Source organism: Schistocerca gregaria, chromosome 1, assembly GCF_023897955.1.
Source record: "Schistocerca gregaria isolate iqSchGreg1 chromosome 1, iqSchGreg1.2, whole genome shotgun sequence".
Lineage (NCBI taxonomy): Eukaryota > Metazoa > Arthropoda > Insecta > Orthoptera > Acrididae > Schistocerca > Schistocerca gregaria.
In genome coordinates, this window is record NC_064920.1 from 989,374,508 (window position 1) to 989,394,718 (window position 20,211).

Below are 20,211 nucleotides of genomic sequence, written 5' to 3' on the forward strand. Positions count from 1 at the left end.
AATGAGGATGAATGATGATAACAACACAACAACACCCAGTCATCTTGAGGCAGGGAAAATTCCTGACCCCGCCGGGAATCGAACCCGGGACCCCGTTTGCAAGAAGCGAGAACGCTACCGCAAGACCACGAGGTGCAGATCTATAATTCAGAAAGTGTTCATGCTGCAGAATTTTGTGCTCGAGCCGATTTCTCCATTATGTCCCATAAATGTTCTATGGGACACACCATTCACTCGAAACGTCCAGACCTTCCTTCGAACCAGATGCGTAGAATTGTGGTCCAGTGACATAGCACATTATCATCTGTAAAAATTCCATCGTTATTTGGGAACATGTTGCCCATGAATGGCTGCCAATGGTCTCCAAGTAGCCAAACATAACCTCTTCCAGTCAACGATCGGTTCAGGTGGACCAGAAGACCCAGATCATTCCATGAAAACACAGCTTTCACCAAATGGAGCCACCACCAACTTGCGCAGTGCCTTGTTGACAACTTGGATCTATGGATTTATGGAGTCTGCTCCAAACTTGAACTCTACCGTCAACTCTTACAAACTGAAATCGGGACTCATCTGATCAGGTCAGGGTTTATCAGTCATCTAGAGTCCAATCGACATGGCCACGAACCCAGGAGAGGCGTTGCAGGCGATGTCGTGCTATTAGCAAAGGCAGTCGTGTCGATCGTCTACTGCTGTAGCCTATTAACGCCAACTTTCGCCACACCGTCATAACGAATATGTTCATCGTTCGTCTACCATTGATTTGTGCGGTTATTTCGCGCCTGCTAGCACTGACAATTGTATGCAAACGTCGCTGCTCTCGATCGTTAAGCCGGCCACTGAATTATCCGTGTAATGCCTGGAACGTGGTATTCTCGGCACACTCTAAATGGCTCTGAGCACTATGGGACTTAACTGCTAAGGTCGTCAGTCCCCTAGAACTTAGAACTACTTAAACCTAAATAACCTGAGGACATCACACACATCCATGCCTGAGGCAGGATTCGAACCTGCAACCGTAGCAGTCGCGCGGTTCCAGACTGTAGCGCCTAGAACCGCTCGGCCACACCGGCCGGCCTCGGCACACTATTGACACTATGGACTGCAGAAAACTGAATTCTCTAACGATTTACGAAATGAAATGTCCCATGCGTCTTGCTCTAACTACCATTCCACGTTCAAAGTATGTCAATTCCCCTCGAATGGCCATAACCACATCAGAAACTTTTTCGCATGAATCAGCTGAATACAAATGACAACTCCGGCAATGCACAGCACTTTAATACCCTGTACGCGATACCACCGGCATCAATATTTGATTATATCGTTATTCCAACACTTTTGCCACCTCAACGTATTTGTATTGTAGTATATCAGTTTTGTAGTCTTTGATGCAGTTTATTCAGACATGGCCGGTGAATGACACAAAACGATAATAAATGACTTAACTGAATGAGTCTAGCTTGTTTTTAAACAGAGTGGTCTTTGTAGGACATGTTATGAGGCATCAAGGGATCACCAATTTAGTATTGGAGGGCAGAGTGGAGGGTAAAAATCGTAGAGAGAGACCAAGAGATGAATACAGTAAGCAGATTCAGAAGGACGTAGGTTGCAGTAGGTACTGGGAGATGAAGAAGCTTGCACAGGATAGAGTAGTATGGAGAGCTGCATCAAACCAGTCTCAGGACTGAAGACCACAACAACAACAACTTGGTACAGTCACTTGATCACTAACATTTCTGATTCACTCACAACGAAGCTGACGGCTGATTTACACACAAGCAACTGACATGAAGTCATAGCGTATAAAATGGGCTTAAATGTCAGCAGCTCCTATTGACTAGTATGGGGGTTGTGCAGAACTGTAAAAAACTGGGCTGCTTCGTATGTGCAGCATGGTATGGAGAATATTAACGCATCTACCATGTACATGTTTCACGAAGTGCGACACAGTCGTGAATAAATCAGTGATTCAGAAAGTGTAGAATAAATTTTACTTCTGTCTACGATCGCAAAACTTTTTTGACATTAGACTACTTGGTTCGGTCAGTGATGATCATCTTCAGATCTGCAGCAAAACATTGGAAAACCAAACACAACTAGTGGCAGTCTACTGCTCCAGATAATAAAATCGCAGACGAAAATAAAAGAAATTTATTCTACCATGTTCATGTATTTTTGTGAGGAAACGTACTCCCATTACACAAGTTTGGTGAGCGTCTTAGGAGGTTTAGCATTTATCAGTAACTTCACGATAAACTAGCAGCTAATACTCCATTATTTTAGGTTGGGACTTACACCAAATGAGTTTAAAAATCTCCGCTGCACTTGTGCCTGTATACCTTGCCTCTTACACCGCGAATCAGCCGGACTGTGTCGCCGTTGGCTGCTGCGTCGAAATCCCAGCAGACGACGTTGGCGCCTCTGGTGGCCAGAAGCAGCGCCACATCGCGGCCCAATCCGTGTCCTGCGCCCACTACCTGACGGCGTAATTAAACCAGTTACTCACGTACATAAGAACTAATAACATTAAGCAACTGTAGAACGAATAGAAGATAAGAGGGAGTGGGTGAAAATAAGAAACTAGATCTCAAGTCCCAGATCGCACAAGTTAGCGAGTTTTCTGTTGAACAGGTTTTTAAATTCTGCGCCTCAACAGTGGATCTACTATTACTATTAGTCCTTGAAGTTTAGAAATCAGCAACGACATATCTTAAGTTTCATCAAGGAATTAGAGAGAAAGTGCTACGAAAGTTATGCAATACTGAAACTCATTCAAAACCATTATTTCATTCTTCCGTAGAGTTCGAAATGTTGTGAAACTTCCTGGCAGATTTAAGATGTGTGACAGACCGGGAGTTGAAAATCAGTCCTTGCCTTTCGAGGACAAATCTCTTACCACTGACCCACTTTAGCATCTTCATTTCTCTTGATAACTTTCTTCTATTCTACAAACTTAAAAGGAGCCCTTCCGCACATCCTGATGGACTTACAATCTAGAAATGAAGGGGATTAGAATGTAGGAGTCAGGCACTGGCGTACGTGAAGCTGCATTGGAGGGCCTTGTGTGGATAGCTCAGCTGGAAAGGACGTTTGTCACTACAGGCAACAGTCTGGAGACTTATTATTTGTTGCATTTTTAATATTAACTTTATTTCTGTTAGCATGAAGCGAGTGCACCTAAAGCTACTGATGTCCTGTGTTGAACTGGTGTCCCCCTGTAGCGTTTCTAACGCGGTTGAAGGTAATACTGAAATACCAGTCGATGGTAGACCCAAATACCTTCGGATGAAAAAATGTTGTTTGTGTTTCTGTTGATGTATAGCTTCATGCGGTCCAGATCCCTAAAACAGAATGAAGTGGTCCAAAGGAAAGACACTGGACTTGTATCTAGGAAGATGTGGTTTCAAATCTCTGTCCAGCTCTCCAGATTTAAGTTTTTGTGATATCCTCGCATTGCTTAAGTCAAAGGTCAAAGAAGGGTCCTGTAACAAAAGGGGTCGTTTGACCTACTTTTTAAAAGCGGAATTGTCGAAATATAGTACAAGGGCTGATCTAAACTAGCTTCATATGTAATTTTACTATTTAAATCTGTTAATTTAGGAATGATTTACATTTCCATTGTAGCATAAGTAATTTAATGTAATGTGAGGCTCTCGGCAACGTAATTTCTGAAGACGCTCACAGTGATTGAGTGAAACAAGTAAGTATGAAGAAAAAGTTACATGTGATTTTTGGCTGCTCTGTAATTTTAATTTCTAATGGTTGCTGTTCCCCTGCAGTCAAATACCTGTGCTGACTTCATTTGGTAGATAGGGAAGATCCAACGATGAATGGCGCGTTTCGTGACTGGATCGCTTGGTTGCTACAGAGCGTTTCAGAGATGCTCAGCGAACGCCAATGGTTTATGACACAAGAGAAGCGTTGTTCATCACAGAGAGGTTTGCTGTTGAAATTTTGGAGATAGTACTTTTCGGGAAGAATCGGGCGACATGTAACTTCCTCCTACATACATCTAGTGAAATGACCATGATGAGTAAGTTCGAGAAATTAGAGCTAGTACAGAGGCTTACCAACAATCAACCTTGACAATTTGAGCGAATGATTTGGCCATCCAGATGGCCTGAGGTGAATCCCATTGTACATTTATGGGAGGTAATTTGAGAGATCAATTCGTGCACAATATGGGTAACACTTTGTCAATTATGGACGGCTATAGAGGCTGAATATTTCTACAGGGGTCTTCCAATGACTTGTAGAGACCTTGGCACGTCTAATTACTGCATTACGCCGAGAAAAAGGAGGGCCGACACGGTACTAGGCAGTATCCCACTACTTTTGTCACCTAAGTGTATGTGATGGTTTAAATGATCTAATAATTTAAAAACGGTCTGTCGCTCAGCAGTAACCCCCAGCGTTCTTTCTTCTAGGATTGCTAGTCCCGCAGGAGAGTTACTGAGAAGTTTGGAAGGTGGGAAACTGGTACTGACGGAAGTAAAGCTGTGAGGGCAGGCAGTGAGTCGTGCAAGGATGGCTACATCGGTAGACAGAGCACTTGCCTGCGAAATGCCAAGCTCCAAGGTCTGAGTCACGGTCCGGCACATAGTTTTCTATCAGGAAGTTTCAAAACATCGCACACTCCACTGCAGAGGGAAAATTAATTGTGGAAGTTTGTGCTTCTTCGTTTCCTGCACCTTCACGAAACTAATAAGAGACCACACCGTCATCGTAGCTCACTTCTGTATCTAGAAATACCAGGGCCAGTCTGCTCAAAATGAGATCTACTAACATAAATTATACGTTTGCTGATTCTGCAGAAGTTGTCTTAACCGTACATATATCCCAATCGCTAAAATTAAAGCAGGTGGTCACCGTCTGAAAATCCCAGGCGTGATCACGGATCCATCGTTTGTAGCACACAGAGCAAAATCCCAAACGCTTATTGAATTGTTCTCTGGTACCACTTCATAGCTCCTAAAATGACACTTTAATAGCACTCTAAATAGGAAAATAGCAGAAAGCATCACAAATAGTATTTATTAATAGCTCCATTACTTCGTTCTGTCATTAAGAAGTCTTAAACAGCATTATGACTGCTTCAGTGATTCATGGGTGTCGCATCAGATAATTTTGTGAAAGCTGCACAGCGTTTCAACGAGACATCTGCTTGTCATCTTCACACGCTTACCGACGTGTTGCAGCAGCTTCTCGCTAGTATACATGCTGGTTCGGTAAAGAAGTACAGGCACCAACGGGCGAGGCTTCAACGTCATAGTAGTCGAATAATTGAGGACTTCAACATCCAAAGCCCTCCGTCAGAAAAAAATTGTCTTCGCATACGCGACGTGGCAAAAGCGCAACCGAAAATCACGGACCAGCGCGTGTGATCAGACTTTTCGCGCCCCGTCTGTGTAAACTCACTAGATCACTAGATATACCTTAACACCGCCAATGCCGGTTCCCATGTCTTACTAAGTTGAAATTCCGTGTCTCTGCTGATAAGGTCGTTGTTGATACGTATTTCGACTGCTTCCTTAATAACGGAATCCCAGTACTTGAAGGCGGACGAAAGGCTCTTTTCATGATATATCACATGTCACAACAGTGTTCAGCAAACAGCAACTTTTGTCGCTTATCTAATCTGGTATGATGTCGGTGTTCATTGCGTTTACCTTTAACAGTGCGATACGTCTAGCCAATGTACGATTTACCACACTGGCATGGGGTGTTAGTTTCTGGTAGACAACCTAAGTCTAAGGAGACCACGTGTGTTTTTTAACTAAGGTCCATTTGAACGTAAGTACACAGTGAAAGGTTATTTCAAAATGTAAATTTATTTTCAGAAAGTACATACTTTGCTCTATTTTTGGACATAGTTCCATATTTGTTCAAACACGTTTCATATCTCTCAACCAATTTTAAAATGCCCTCTTCATAAAAACTTGCCGCCTGCTCCGATAACCAAGAGTTCCCTGCCGTTTTCACGTTGTTGTCACCTTTGTAACGGTTGCCACTGAGTTGTTGTTTGGGGTGGAGGAACAGACGGTAATCGCTCGGCGCAATATCAGGACTGTAGGATGGTTTGTCTAAAACTTCCCAGCCAAAACTGTCCAATAAATCGCGGGTCCGACCTTGCATTGTCAGCATGCCGCGTCTTTTGTTTTGAATCTCGCTGCGTTGCTTTCTCAGGGTTTGGCATGCTTCTGCATTGATAGTGGTTCCTCGTTGCATGAAGTCGACCAACAAAACACCATGCATATCCCAAAACACCGAAGCCTTGTTTCTGTGCTGGGACAGAGTTTGTTTGGCCTTCACCTTTACAAGCGAGTGTCTGTGTCTTCATTCCATGCTCTGTTGCTTCGATTTGGGCGTGATATGCGAAACCCATGTTTCGTCTCCAATTACGATCTGACTCAAGTAGCCGTCAACTTCTTCGTGATAACGAGTCAAGAACTTCATCGCGCACTCAAACCTTTCGTTTTTGTGGTCCTCTGTTAGGAGTTTCGGGACTCAACGGGAGCACAGTTCCCTAAACTTTATATGTTCTGAAACAATGTTGTAAAGCACTGATCTCGACACGTCAGGAAATACGTTTGAGAGACCTGTTATTGTGAAGCGCCAGTTTTCATGAATCCTCGCTTCAGCTGAAGCCACCAAATCGTCTGTAATCAAAGAAGGGCAACCGGAGCGGTCCTCATCATGGACGTTGTCACGGGAATCTTTGAATTCTCGTACCCACTTAACGCACTTTGCTCACACTCATAACAGTATCACCGTACACTTCGCAAATCTGTCGATGAATTTCTTCAGCAGACAGATTCCTTGCCGAGGAAAACCGTATCACTTAGCGAACCTCACACGCGGCGGGCGAGTTGATAGTCTTAAATATTTTAAAAGCACAGAACAGAACCGTACAGGTTAGCTACAGAGCTGAAACTGAGCGCAGTTGTTCCCAAGTTATGCTGGAACACGACGCACGCGCTCGTTGCGGTATGCGCGCGAACTACTAGTGTCTTCAGCAAAACGGACCTTACTTAAAAAACACGCCTCGTATATATCAAGGGCCAGTGTGGGAAATCGTACGATGACGAGACATGTGGCTCTGTTACAGGTAAATGCGCTCAACATAGACATCACACGAGATCAGGTCAGCCAGAAAAGTCTACTGTTGCCGAACACTCTCTTGACACGGAACATAAAAAGCATGAACTACGGAGAGATAAACGCCCTTTCGTTCATCTTCACGTACTGGGACACCACAGTAAAGGAGCAGTCGAAATACCTACAATCAAAGACCTGATCACATTTCAACTTACGAGACATGGCAACCAGCAATGGCGGTATTAAGTCTGAACACTTAAACTAGACCCTAACAGTCTGCGCTGTCGAGCGTTGGGCCCTGATTTGCAGCAGTGCCTTTCCCGCGTCGCGCATGCGGAGACCATGGTCTGTTTCTCTGGCAGACGGCTCTGGAAGTCGAAGTCCTCAATGATTCGTCCACGATGACACTATAACCTCACCCCTTGGCGCCTGCGCTTTCCTTGGTAGCCAGGGCATATACTGACGAACACCGGCAGCAACACGAAAGTTAAACATGTGAAGATGACGAGCAGCTGTCTCGTTGAAATACTGTGCAGCTTTCACAATATTATCCGATGTGAAGCAGTTATTACGTCGGGGAAGTCTCAAACAGCACAGTATAATGAGTGCCAAAACTTTTAAGCACTCTGTTAAAGAGGGGAATAACTTAAAGCCTGTAGCTCATTTCAGCACGACTCGGAATCAGGTTCCCTGAAACGATTGTCTGAAAATTACTAGGGTATTCAATGAGTTCAAACAATTTGACTGTTTCGGGTGCCGAATAATTAAATTACAGATACCTAATGCACTGGAGAAAAGTAACATTATGGACAGGGCAAATGAAACAGTTCGAGATGTCACATGAATCAGCTGTCGTCAGGCTTAGTACGGATTATTGCCGTAGGAACAAGCGCAGGTGAGTACGACGTGATATAAGAACACTTCATCGCAGCCGTAACGTGACTCCTTGCCTTATGAGACACTTCATATCCGAGACTGTGCAAACACTGGGATTGTCAGGTGGGATCATGTCAAAGTTGTACTGCGAAAACTTCAATTCGGAGACAGCCGCTTCCGCCACACTCATCTGACGACAGCAGTGTTTTGTTTACTTATTTAATTGTTGCTTGTATACAAATACGTCCGCTGTCTAGAAACAAACCCAGTCAGTAGAATTTAGTGATCACGATACTAATTCGGAGAAGGAAACTAAACGTGATGAAGATGTGACAGGAGATGAAGATCTAGAAGCAGACTCCTTCGGTAAGAACAGAAAAATGTTTTCGATGGAGAAACCAGAGCCGCTAACTAACGTAAGAATAAGCCAACTCAACATTGTCTTGCACCTTCCCAAAAATCCCGGAGAAACTTGATGTTTTGGATGTATCAGCCTCAAATATAGAAATAATTTTTTTGAAAAAGAAGAAACATCAGCCTTCTGTTGTCCTTGTTTGAAGTAGAAAACAAGATATACGTGTCAACAGTGTGGTGTTTCCATTTGGTTGTAGAAATATAGGGAGTCTGCGTGAAATGCATGCAGGCTGAAAGCAATTAAAATTTCGTTAAGGCCTCAGAAGAATACATAAAGTAATTACTTTCTTCTTGATTGTTAAAATAAATCCGTTGATACAATTATTGGGTGGCTATAAGGCTGAAACGACGTGTAGTAAACTCAAAGGTGATTCCAGATACAATTTGTCGTAACTGAAATGTGTTTTCCGCACAGGTATGTTGCGAATCGGTAATGTTATCTCCATGATAATAATCTGTGAGTGAGTAGAGAGGTAACGATGTGGTGTTATTTCAGTAATGCGTAAAACAAAAATAATCTGCAAATTTTGCTGCGGTTTAGTTTTCAAAGTATTTTAAATTCTGCATTGTTCTCAAAATGCAAATTTCCGTAAAGTCTGTTTCCAAGCAGTGTAGCGAACAACAGGAAGTAATGAAAATATATATTCAACAAAACAAAGGCGATCCGAGAGACCCCTTGATAGTAACTGTGTTCCTGTCAACATCCATAGTAGCTAAGCGTTAAGCTCGAAGAGGGCTCCAGAGCTGCTGAAATAAGACTAGTGACAGCATTTGCTGAGGACTCAGTATCGTTGTCAACAATAGATCACGTAGGTGAGCTCAGAAAATATATTTTGAATATATTATTTGAAAACGGTGAAATGGTTAATAAGGGGGGAATAATACTACCCAATACATGATTAGTTCTTTTTCTTCTTCTTCTTATTTTTTCAGTCTAGAATCTTTGGCATCCATAGGGACTTTCAAGGTGAAGCTTGGCACTTATCACATGTTGTGTAGGGACATGGTCGAAAATGAGTTGGGAGCACTGCTTGACATTTGGTTATAGATGAAACTGGCAGATTCCAAATGAGAAAAGAAAAATAAGGGCAAATAAAAAAGGTAATATGTTAATGAACATGACGCCACAAAACATTAGAATTTTTTTAAAAAATACGCTTAAATCAATTAATTCAATAAAAATAATAATGGAAATCTCTTGATTTGATTTGTAAATAAAATAATTTTCGCCGTGTTTCGTGAGTTGCGATCCTGCGACCTTCTGCACAGCACGTTATTCTGCTAACCACTGTAAGACTACGTTGCCTGAAATTGTTACATTTACGATTCTGATATTCAAACATCAACGATGATTTGCAGCCTTAAAGAATTAGGCTTCACATAATGTCGTGCAAAACGTTTCCAACAAAAGCCGATCTCTGTGATTACAATAACTGTATATGTGACGCTGAATCGCGTCTAGTGAGGAAAGATCCAGTAGTATCTCGTTAGTGCTATATATGAAACAGGTGGATATCGTTAACTTCATTTTGTGTGTGTTCTTATCAGGTGTGACGAAATACAAAATTAAAGGGCCAGATTCACGATTCGGGGTCCAAATACAACAAGAAATAAAGCCGGATAAGGTGAACTGGTCAATTGTTGCGTTAGTCTGGCAACAGCGAATGGTTTGGGCATGACACTGAGCGCTCTGATTGGAGGAAACCACCCCAGCCCATGGGAAACCACCCCAGCCCGTTAATTCTCAACTATGAGGTAATTGTAATCGGACTACAGAGTCACAGAGATTCATTGCTATAAATTCGCTGGAATTCTGTTGCGATCACAATTTCTACTTCCATTTCCCAATGCCCCACTGTTGTGTACATAGTTCCGCGTAGTCAGCGCGTACACACTTTCCCACTAGATTGCGGCCTGCTAAGCACAACAGCGCAGGCTGTCTTCGCACTACGAGATGGCGCTGCTTCCGCCGATCCGCGTATTAATATGTAACGCAGTCAATGAGATTGCTGCTAACATAGAACCTTTTTTCCTCGCGGATCACACTCGGACAATGATACATGAACGCGCAAGGTATTATAACGAGTGTACAGACCTCCGATTAGTCAGTCTGCATTTGTCTGCACCAGTCTGTACCGGTCTGCATTAGTCTGTACCAGTCTGTACGAGTTCTACAGTTGTCTGTACCAGTCTATAGTCAAGTTTCAGTCTGCGCCTAATAAGATTACCAATTTCCTGTACATAGCCATGAAGATAAATGTATAGACACATTTGTCAAGTATCAGAGATATATGTGAGAATAAGATTAAGGTACCAACACAAAGGAACTTCAGATTGTCAATTGTAAACAGCATCCAGAATCAAGTTACGTAATGTCTATCGTTTTTATTATTTTAATAAATGTGTGTGAAAATTAATCAAGTTCTGTTTAAAGTTGGTCAATGTCAATCTGCTACTCTAAGCGTGCAAGTGGCATTTCTATCGTCTGACCTAAAGGCGGAAGATAAACACGCCACGATAAGACCACGAGACATATTGCTGACACTCGCCTACTTCGTTAGAGCGACAAGTCAAATAATCTGATGGTGTGTGTACTGAAGGTCTTACAGTACGCACACCACACCCACCTTGCAGACGGCCATGTAACAGGCACGTATGTGGACGGACACTCACCAGCGCGACCTCGCCAGCGATGCTCTTGGGTAGTGGCGGGGGCAGCAGCGTCCGAAGCAGCGCAGTGAACAGCACCCACAGAACCCCCACTGCTAGAGAGATGGCGTCGCCTACCAGTCGCACGCCGTGCACCGTCGCCCTCGCTGTGGATAGACACGTACACTCTCCAGGGCGAGCTTCGAGAAAACTATAACCTGTAGGCTGACCAGAGAAGTCTGCCGTATCGAGGCAGTGACGAAATTACCTCCCTTGAAAAGCACAGGCACAGGAGAGAGCTAAAAACTGATCAAAAAGGAAAGAAAGACGTTTTAAGAATTAATAGGGTGAGGTACGTAAGTTATGTTACCCCTCAAATTCTTATCTTCTGCCCACGAGAAGAAAACTTCATTGTTACCAACTCTCCAAAACGAAATACACCGATCAGCCAGAACATTATGACCTCCTACCTGATTGCCATTATATCGACGTTTGTGGAGAGTTGGGGGGGGGGGGGGGGGAGAGGGGGATGGAAAGGGGAGCAGCACATCAATTGGAACTTGTCACTGCGCTCCTCAATACCACTCCATCTTCACACTCCTGGCCTTGTGACATGATGCATTATCTTGTTGAAAAATGCCACTGCTGTCAGTAAACGTGATCGTGATGAAGGGTTGTACGTGGTCTGCAACCAGTGTACGATACTCCTTGGCTGTCATAGTGCCTTGCACGCACTCTACTGAACTCATGGATGCCCAAGCGAATGTTCCCCAGAGCACATTAGAGCCGCCACTAGACTGTCTCCATGACACAGTATAGGTATCAAGGAACTGTACCCCTGGAAGACGAGGGATTTGCCCCCTCCCATTGGCATGATGAAGAAGGTATCGGGATTCGTCAGACCATGCAACGTTCGACCACTACTCCAACATTCAGTACCGATAGTCACAAGCTCATTTCAGCGTAGTTGCCGATGCTGTGGTGTTAACTTTGGCACATGCGTAGGCCGTGGGCTGCGGAGGCTCATCGTTAGGAGTGTCCGGTGCACTGTGTGTTCAGACGCATCTGTATTCTGCCCAGCATTAAAGTCTGATGATAGATCAGTCTCAGTCCGCGCCTGTCCTGTTTTACCAGTCTGCCCAGCCTGGGACGTCCGAGATATGTTAAGAGGGGTGACGTCTCGACTTGATTCCACCTTGGTTCCGCCACGTTTTGAAGACTCTCACCACAGCGCTCCTTGAACACCTGACAAGTCGTGCAAAATCCAAAATGTTATTCGGGCCATCACAGTCCGCCCTCGGTCAAACTCAGATCGCGCGCCTACCCCATTGTACACAAGCACAACACGCTCACTGATACAACATGCACCGTGTGTGTCTCTGACTAGCAGTCCTAGGTCGGTGATCATAATGTTCTGGTTGATCAGTGTAAGCTAAATGTGTCTACGAAAAAGGCAGAGAAAGTTGAAATAAAACAAAGTGTATTATTGTGCAGTTTTATTTTGCAATAATTTTAATGTGTAAGGTATTTCAAGGGGAGAGCCGTATACAAAAACGTAATCAGGTAGATGTGTGTGATGTTGACGTCATGAGCAGTGATTTGTAACTAAACAATAACGAAGAAAACTAGCAAATCATACTTGGATGTATTCAGGGTGAATCAAGAATATGCAGGATGAATCAGAAGCCATGAGCTTCACTGTCGCAATAAACAATGCGCCAGCGCCTAAACTGACGAGAGGAACAGTGAAGTTCTACTCATTGCATTAGTTTGCGAGTGTAAGAATAATGTAATATTACAGTGCAGATATTGCGAAGTTTGCCCTGTCATTTAAATTTTTATTGTGAGAAAAAGGAAGTGCAGCGAAAGAAACATGCATGAAGATGTTTGTTTAAATACGTTTTCGGATCAAAATATCAAGGTTTTAAAAAAGTACTGATATTTTATAAGCATACCATAGAAATAAAATCTCTAATTGTTATATCTGCATTTGAAGTAAGAGTGCAGCCAAAAATCATTTCCCTAATGAGACGCAGAAGGCACGCCTCTAAATTTTTATTCTTTTTTACTTTCTGGAAGCTTTACGATTTAGAACATCTATACATTTTCTCTCCGCCTATTAAAGCCATGAAAATAAAACTTCGTAAGATATGATGCAAAATCCTGTAGAACAGTTATTTCCTGAGCTTTGTTTTAAGCTGGATTACACATCCGATACAAGTAAATCTGAGTAGATTACTTTTAAATTAGTCAAATCCAAAGTTTTAAAAAAAAATCAAAATAATATTAGCGTTCATTACATTTCGGCTTCTCTGTGTATAAAATTTGATCAAATTGTTCTTCCGCTGGAGTTCCATGCCCGAGGCAGGATTCGAGCCAGCGACCGTATCGGTCGCGCGGTTCCAGACTGTAGCACCTAGAACCGCTCGGCCACACCGGCCGGCTCCACACAATATGACTGACGCCACTGCTGCTTTAAACAGTGCCATTGCCTTATCTGTTGTTGACGGAAAGTTTTTTTTTTATCTCGTATGAGGCTTTGATGGCTGCTGTTGTTCTTTCCCGAATGTGCAAACCGAAAGGTATTACTGTTGCTTCTAACGTAATCCACATACATTTCCCTACCATCTTCAGTGGTTAATTGTATGCACTTATACTATTTTCGTGTCACATTTTCTGGCCCTTCCTGAACGTCATTGAACTGTCTTCTCTTGGTTTACTTTTAGGTCATTTGTCTCTGACGCAATTAGTGCCTTCTGTTACGTCCTCTCTAACTACTGATCCCATCAATACGTCGTCTGAGCACAGAGTCATTCCTCCATTGTATTTGCCACATTGCTGTATAGTGTTGAAGTTTTCTTCGTTATAACTCCTCTCACATTTCAGTACTGTTGTTTATTTGGATCAGATTTCGTTGAAGGTATTCCTCGAATGCTCTCAGTAGTGGGCCTCCCTCTCTGGACATTCTGTAAATTCCTCCATCAGTTTTCCTCTATTTAGTGAGTCGAAAGCTTTCTTGAGATCTACAAAGATATTTTGTCCCTCAGTCTGTCTTCTATATGGTTCGATAATTATTTCATTGCTTATAACGTGTTCCTGCCCTTCTTTGAGCCATGGTGACCTGACAAGAATTGTACAGCAGCTTCAAGAATCGCCTAAATGCCGTAAACAGAATTTTTCAGTTCGACTGGCTGTCATTATGATTATTGTTGATTTTTTCTAAAACGGTGAAAGGTGCGCATCGTAAGTTGTGTATGCGTTTCCGGCCACGTGTAACGTTTGGCAGTCATCAGAAGACATTCATGAAACAATTTCAAAGTTTCACGACTCTGCAAAAAAAAAACATGATAAATCCGAATGGCGTATAGATCCAGCTGAAAAATCAAATCTATAGTGAAAACGAAACTAAGACTGTAGAAGAAATTATTAACGAGAATATTGCGAAATTAGTACTAACTAATCACACTAAGTTGAAACCAACTGTTCCTTGCATATTGTAATGTGCATTAAATGACTTGCCTTAAGACAAAAACAAATTCTAATGCTGTTTTTGATGAGCCTATCTATTGCAATTTAGAGCGGAACCAAATGAGGAAAATTGCGAAAACAGTTTGAGTGTCCAAAAAATGCCATCTATATTTATCATAGAACCCAAAATGATTTATACTCTGAAACAAATTTTACAGTTTATTTATTAAAAAATTATCCTACGATATAGTTTCCATATAAATAGATTTTAAAACTGATGTTAAAGCTTGTGATAGTAGTGAAGAACCGCATATTATAATGTGGAAAACGTTATCCTTGCGAAGTGCTTAATAGAGAGGAAAACAATTAATTGAGAGAATACGGCTTACGACGGAGCCAAAGGAAGATAAAGTAATTGTGGGAATATGTAAAATCTGGGAATGTAAAGCTATAATTATACTGTTAATTTTTTTATAACATTGATCTGGTACTAAACGATCATTGTAGGAAACGATAAGAGAACATCTTCAGCAACAAGAGAGTCCTCAAAATTTCCAAATTACACATATCTTCTAAATGTTTGTCCCTACTGACATGAAAAGCTTGCGAGCACCCCCTAGTGGAGGGGACATGAAATTTAGTCTATCCTCCTAAGTTTCGGTTGCTACGATAGCCGTGAAGTAAAAAAGCATTGAAGAATAAGCTTTCTGTTGCTCAGGTGTATTAAGGGAACTGTCAAGTGTGCCTGTAGACGGTCACACACTATTCCAACCCTCGTGTAAACAAAAATATACTCTACCCAAGAGATATAACAGAAATTTTTCCGAGAGAGGGCAACATTACAAAACCGCAATTCTCATATCAGGCACTACATAAAACTTTTGCATATTAAACGATTAATAGACATTCTTTCAAAGTTTTTTAGGTAGAATAATTTGTTAGCAAAATCATACTCATATTTTATTAGCATTACATAGATCTATTTTATTAATTTGAATGTGAAATTCAGCATTTTGATTTAGCGATCAGAAATTACATCAATTTTTTTAATTCCAGGGTATTCAACGAGCTATTCACAAGATGTACTTTTATTAATACACCAATAGTGTTAGATTGTCAGCGGAAACAAAAAAATCTCAAACAGAAAACAGTCAGAGCGAAGGAGAAAATACTGTGAATGCAAAATAATAAAATCAGTAAAAATGCCAAATTAATACTTGCGCACGTGGAGAAATGGAAATAAACAAAAAATATCACAGTATCTCCTATCACAGCAATGTTAAATCTTCTTTTTAGTAGCATCTTGATCATTGTTAAAATGGCGCGAGTATACTGTCATAAACCTAAAGTCTATATCTCCAGGTTCTAGGAAGGGCAAGCGCTGCTGTTACAGACCGCCTATGGCTCTGCCATTGATACTGCTTTCATTTATCAAGCTTGTGGTGTGGTTAAGAGCACTGCTATTTTGTTGCTATTCTCGCTCAAACGAACGCTAAAGCAACGAAATCAGTAAGATTTTTTATTCTCTGAGCTAAAAGTTTACCTCATTTAGTGCTTCGCACGAAGCAAGAAAATTCAATGTAAAATTGTAATAGAAACACAGTTCCTGGAAAGGGATATTTTTCTCAACTCTTAATTATAATTTCTTTACTTTAATTCCTAACTAATAATTTATCCACTATTAATAATTTATAATTAAAATCTGTTCTTTGTTATACATCACGCTAAAACAAATGTGCAATATCGTTGCGGTACGGCTCTTCTGAGAACTGCGGCCTTCTAATTGACAAAGGCTCGCCATCATATCACAGATGGAAATGAATCGTTTACTCTGAAGCAGTGTGTGCTCTGTTTTGAAACTTCCTGGCAGATGAAAACAGAGATAACCTTACTTCCAGAACTTTTAATTTTAAAAAAAATCTTTTCTGTTATCAATCACAATGTTGTGAAACAGTTGGGAGCAGAGCATTCTTTCATATGTTTCCATCTCTATTCCTCCATGAATGGCTTTTGCAATAATCAACGCATAACTTATGCCTGTTCCCTACTTTAGACTTCACTCTCTCGAGCGGCATTTATGAGTGAAGCGTAAAAGTGAAGAAATGTTGATCACTTACCGTGTTCGTTGATTTTAGAAAGTCTGCATTGTAGGTTATGGAAGCAACTTCATTCATATTGACTAATTCGATTTTTTCATAGGGATAACTTAGCGTGTAATGTAGGCCGGAAAGTTATCAAAAGACACAGAGGTAACTGACTGATTCCTAATATTGATGAATATTAATGGTTTGTTTTACAACAAAAATAGTTAGCGCGAGTTGTCCACTGATGATATAGTCACCTGTGACAAGTTATCGTCCGAAGAGAGCTGCACAAATGAGAATTCTTCAGAGCTTGGCAAGACTGCAGACTGGTGTAGGAACTGACATCTAAAAATAGTTTGTCGTTTAACAAGGATTAACAGGCTACAACAACCAACAGTTATGACAAATATCTGGCAAGTACAGTTTGTGAGTATCTATGAACAGTCATGTGTCAGACCCAGCGGAAACGCTACTATTAATTACGACCCAATAAACATAATAAAAGTTGCTTTTATATCAAAGTCCGTCTTTGTGTAGAATAGGAAGATGGCCAACACTAAGAACAGGGTACAATGACAGTACCTCTTCCTTGTGCTCCATCGTGATATGCAAAGTATGACAATTAACGCTAATGTTCAGATGGGAAAATAACTTACCAATAACTGTGGCAGTCATTTCACTGGAATAATTTAGCATCCGAAAATCTACAAGAAACTGAATATATACTCTTTGGAAGAAAGCAGATGTGCCAAAGATTATAGTAAGAAATGAAATATCCATGGAAATATCAGTTATCATCAAAGATTCTAGATGATAGAAGAATCACGTGTATCCATTAAGAGTTAACAGCAGGCCACAAAGAATCGATAATTCGAAATTTGCAAATAAAATCGATGGTTATCTCTGTTACTGACGAAAAACAACGAAAACTCAAACGGTATATGTGTATCAAACCAACATATGCAGCTTTTGTAACAATATTGACCCTATCTACCGGTACTAGTGAGTCTTTTTATTTTGTTCAGATTTCCGAAACTTTCTCTTCTAGTCCAGGTCATCAATAGGATGCAAGGGCCTGTTTTGTCGTATTATTCCCTGCAATTGTATTTGAATGTAACGGAAAGTCACTTCTTGTACAAGAAGCGCAAAAAGCACTTTTCAGAGTAGTAAGACAGACTGACACGAATATTTTGTAGTGGATAGTAAATAAACAGCAAAAATGGTTCAAATGGCTCTGAGCACTATGCGACTTAACTTCTGAGTTCATCAGTCGACTAGAACTTAGAACTAATTAAACCTAACTAACCTAAGGACATCACGCACATCCATGCCCGAGGCAGGATTCGAACCTGCAACCGGAGCGGTCGCTCGGTTCCAGACTGTAGCGCCTAGAATCGCACGGCCACTCCGGCCGGCAAAATAAACAGCAACAGACTCTTTTTGAGTAGGTGTCAGACAGCATTCTAACAGACTAAGGTCGGTTATGGAGTACACGTTTATTACTATCGTTCACGACGTGAGTTGTTCATACGTGCAGAAACCCCTAAGACGTGATTTCTGACATTACTAGATAGTTTAAGAGAACAATAACATAATGTGTCGTACTAATTATTAATGTAGATGGCGTGATGTCACTGGACCAAACGAAATCTAGAAAGTACGCCAACTTCTTTTACGCTTTAAGGCAGTAATTCTAGTGATGAGAGCAACCGAATGAAAACAATCGATTCAGTCGGTTGTAGTATTTGGTATCGGCTGGACTGTTCTTTCATCTTTCGACTGAAACCAGTCTGTGGGCGCAACCAAATGAAAACAGTCGATTCAGCAGGTTGTAGTTTTACGGACCCTTATATTATCATTCCTTCTCCTCTTTCGAGTGAATCCATCTGTGAAAGCCACCGAATGGAAACAAATGACACTCAGTGACGTGAAACAGAAAAAATCATACGACTGGATTAGAAAGTGATTCTCAAAACAAATTCAGTGCGAGACACTATCTGCTAGAATGGTTCACATTATAAAATCATAGTAATTAAAGACATGCAAAGGAAATTGACGAATGATGACAAATGTTTTCGCGAAACAATCCTTCCGACAAGTGAGTGTACACTGATGTACCAAAACATTATGGCCACCAAAAAAATGGTTCAAATGGCTCTGAGCACTATGGGACTTAACAGCTGTGGTCATCAGTCCCCTAGAACTTAGAACTACTTAAACCTAACTAACCTAAGGACATCACATACATCCATGCCCGAGCCAGGATTCGAACCTGCGACCGTAGCAGTCGCACGGTTCCGGACTGCGCGCCTAGAACCGCGAGACCACCGCGGCCGGCACAATGGCCACCAGATGAATACCTTGTTTGTCCGTCTTTGGATAGAAATACTTCGAAGTTTTGCGTATCAGGGATCCGACAGCTTGTTGGTAGGTTTGTGGAGATACGTGGCATTAGATGTCTATGAAAGGGTCATGTAATTCGCGTAAAGAACGGGCCGCTGATTTGTGTACGTGTTGATGGCACCCGATAGTGATCCGGATGGATTCCATAGTATTTACATCAGTAGAATTTGGTCGCAACGTAAGTTTACTATAATGCCCCTTACACCAATGCAGCACGGTTCTTGCTCCGAGACTCGGACAATAATACTGAAAGATGACGTCGTCGTCGGGGAGGGAATGCTTGTGGTTCGCAGCTGTCAGTGTGCCTTCGATTACTACCACAGGTTCCATGCAAGCGCAGGAGAATGTCTCCGATAGCATTATACTACTCCCACCTAACTACGTTTGTGGCCCACTGCACGTTTCGAGACTCCGTTCACCTCGATGACGGCGTTTCAGGACACGACCATCGACCTAGAGAAGTTAAAATGATTTTCAGCCAAAGACCTGACATTTTTCCGTTGATCGACGGTCGAATCTCGATGGTCCAGTGCCCACTGCAATCATAATTGACGATGGTGTTGGGTAGACATGTGAACACATAGGGGTGGTATGCTGAGAGGTTCCATGTCCAACGGTGTGCTCCGAAACACTTGTACGCGCACCAACATTGTGATCTTTCGGCAGAGATGCCACAGACCAACATCTATCCTACTTTACAGAGCAGCCAAGCTTCCGAACCCCAAATTCTACGAAGAGTCGTGGATGTCCTGTCATTCAGCGCCTAGTGGTAGTTTCACTGTCTTTATACCTCTTTCCGTAGATGCTCACCGACAGTTGCACGTGAACATGTGACCAGCTTCACCGTTTTCGACATACTCGTTCACAGGCTCTGAATAATAATAATCTGCTCTTTATCAAAGTCGCTTATCTCAATGGATTTCCCCATTTGCAGCCCATGTCTTTGCTAGGGTAAACCCACGTCCTTGTCTGTTCCATTTGGATACTATCGTTAGCGTGTCACATGCCCGCAACGCCACTAGGCGGCGTCCAATGTCGCCTGGGCAGTGATCATAATTTTTGGGCTTATCAGTATATATGCGGCAAGAGGAAATAATTAAGTCACCAAAGAATCAAAAAAGTGTATCTTACGTGGTTTCGGTTCAGGCATATTAGCATTTACCGAATTAGAATTATCGATGGTGGTTGCAAACTAGTGGGAAAAGAGAGTCAGAGC

The 20,211-nt window shown here is 41.9% G+C and overlaps 1 protein-coding gene across 4 annotated transcripts in view; it reads right to left on the reverse strand.

Moving 5' to 3' along the window:
* LOC126278073 (17-beta-hydroxysteroid dehydrogenase 13-like) overlaps positions 1-17,360 on the reverse strand; it is a 137,327-nt gene extending 119,967 nt beyond the window's left edge. For 2 of the 4 annotated variants that reach the window (XM_049977932.1, XM_049977907.1), the window contains exons 1-3: positions 17,249-17,360; positions 11,065-11,207; positions 2,343-2,480 (exon numbers count right to left, since the gene is read on the reverse strand). In XM_049977932.1, the coding sequence (XP_049833889.1) occupies positions 2,343-2,480; positions 11,065-11,207; positions 17,249-17,288 (321 nt within the window). In that variant the 5' untranslated portion in view covers positions 17,289-17,360. The remainder of the gene's footprint in view (positions 1-2,342; positions 2,481-11,064; positions 11,208-17,248) is intronic. The other 2 variants (XM_049977925.1, XM_049977916.1) reach the window with 2 other exon arrangements.
* Positions 17,361-20,211: the final 2,851 nt, after the last annotated feature.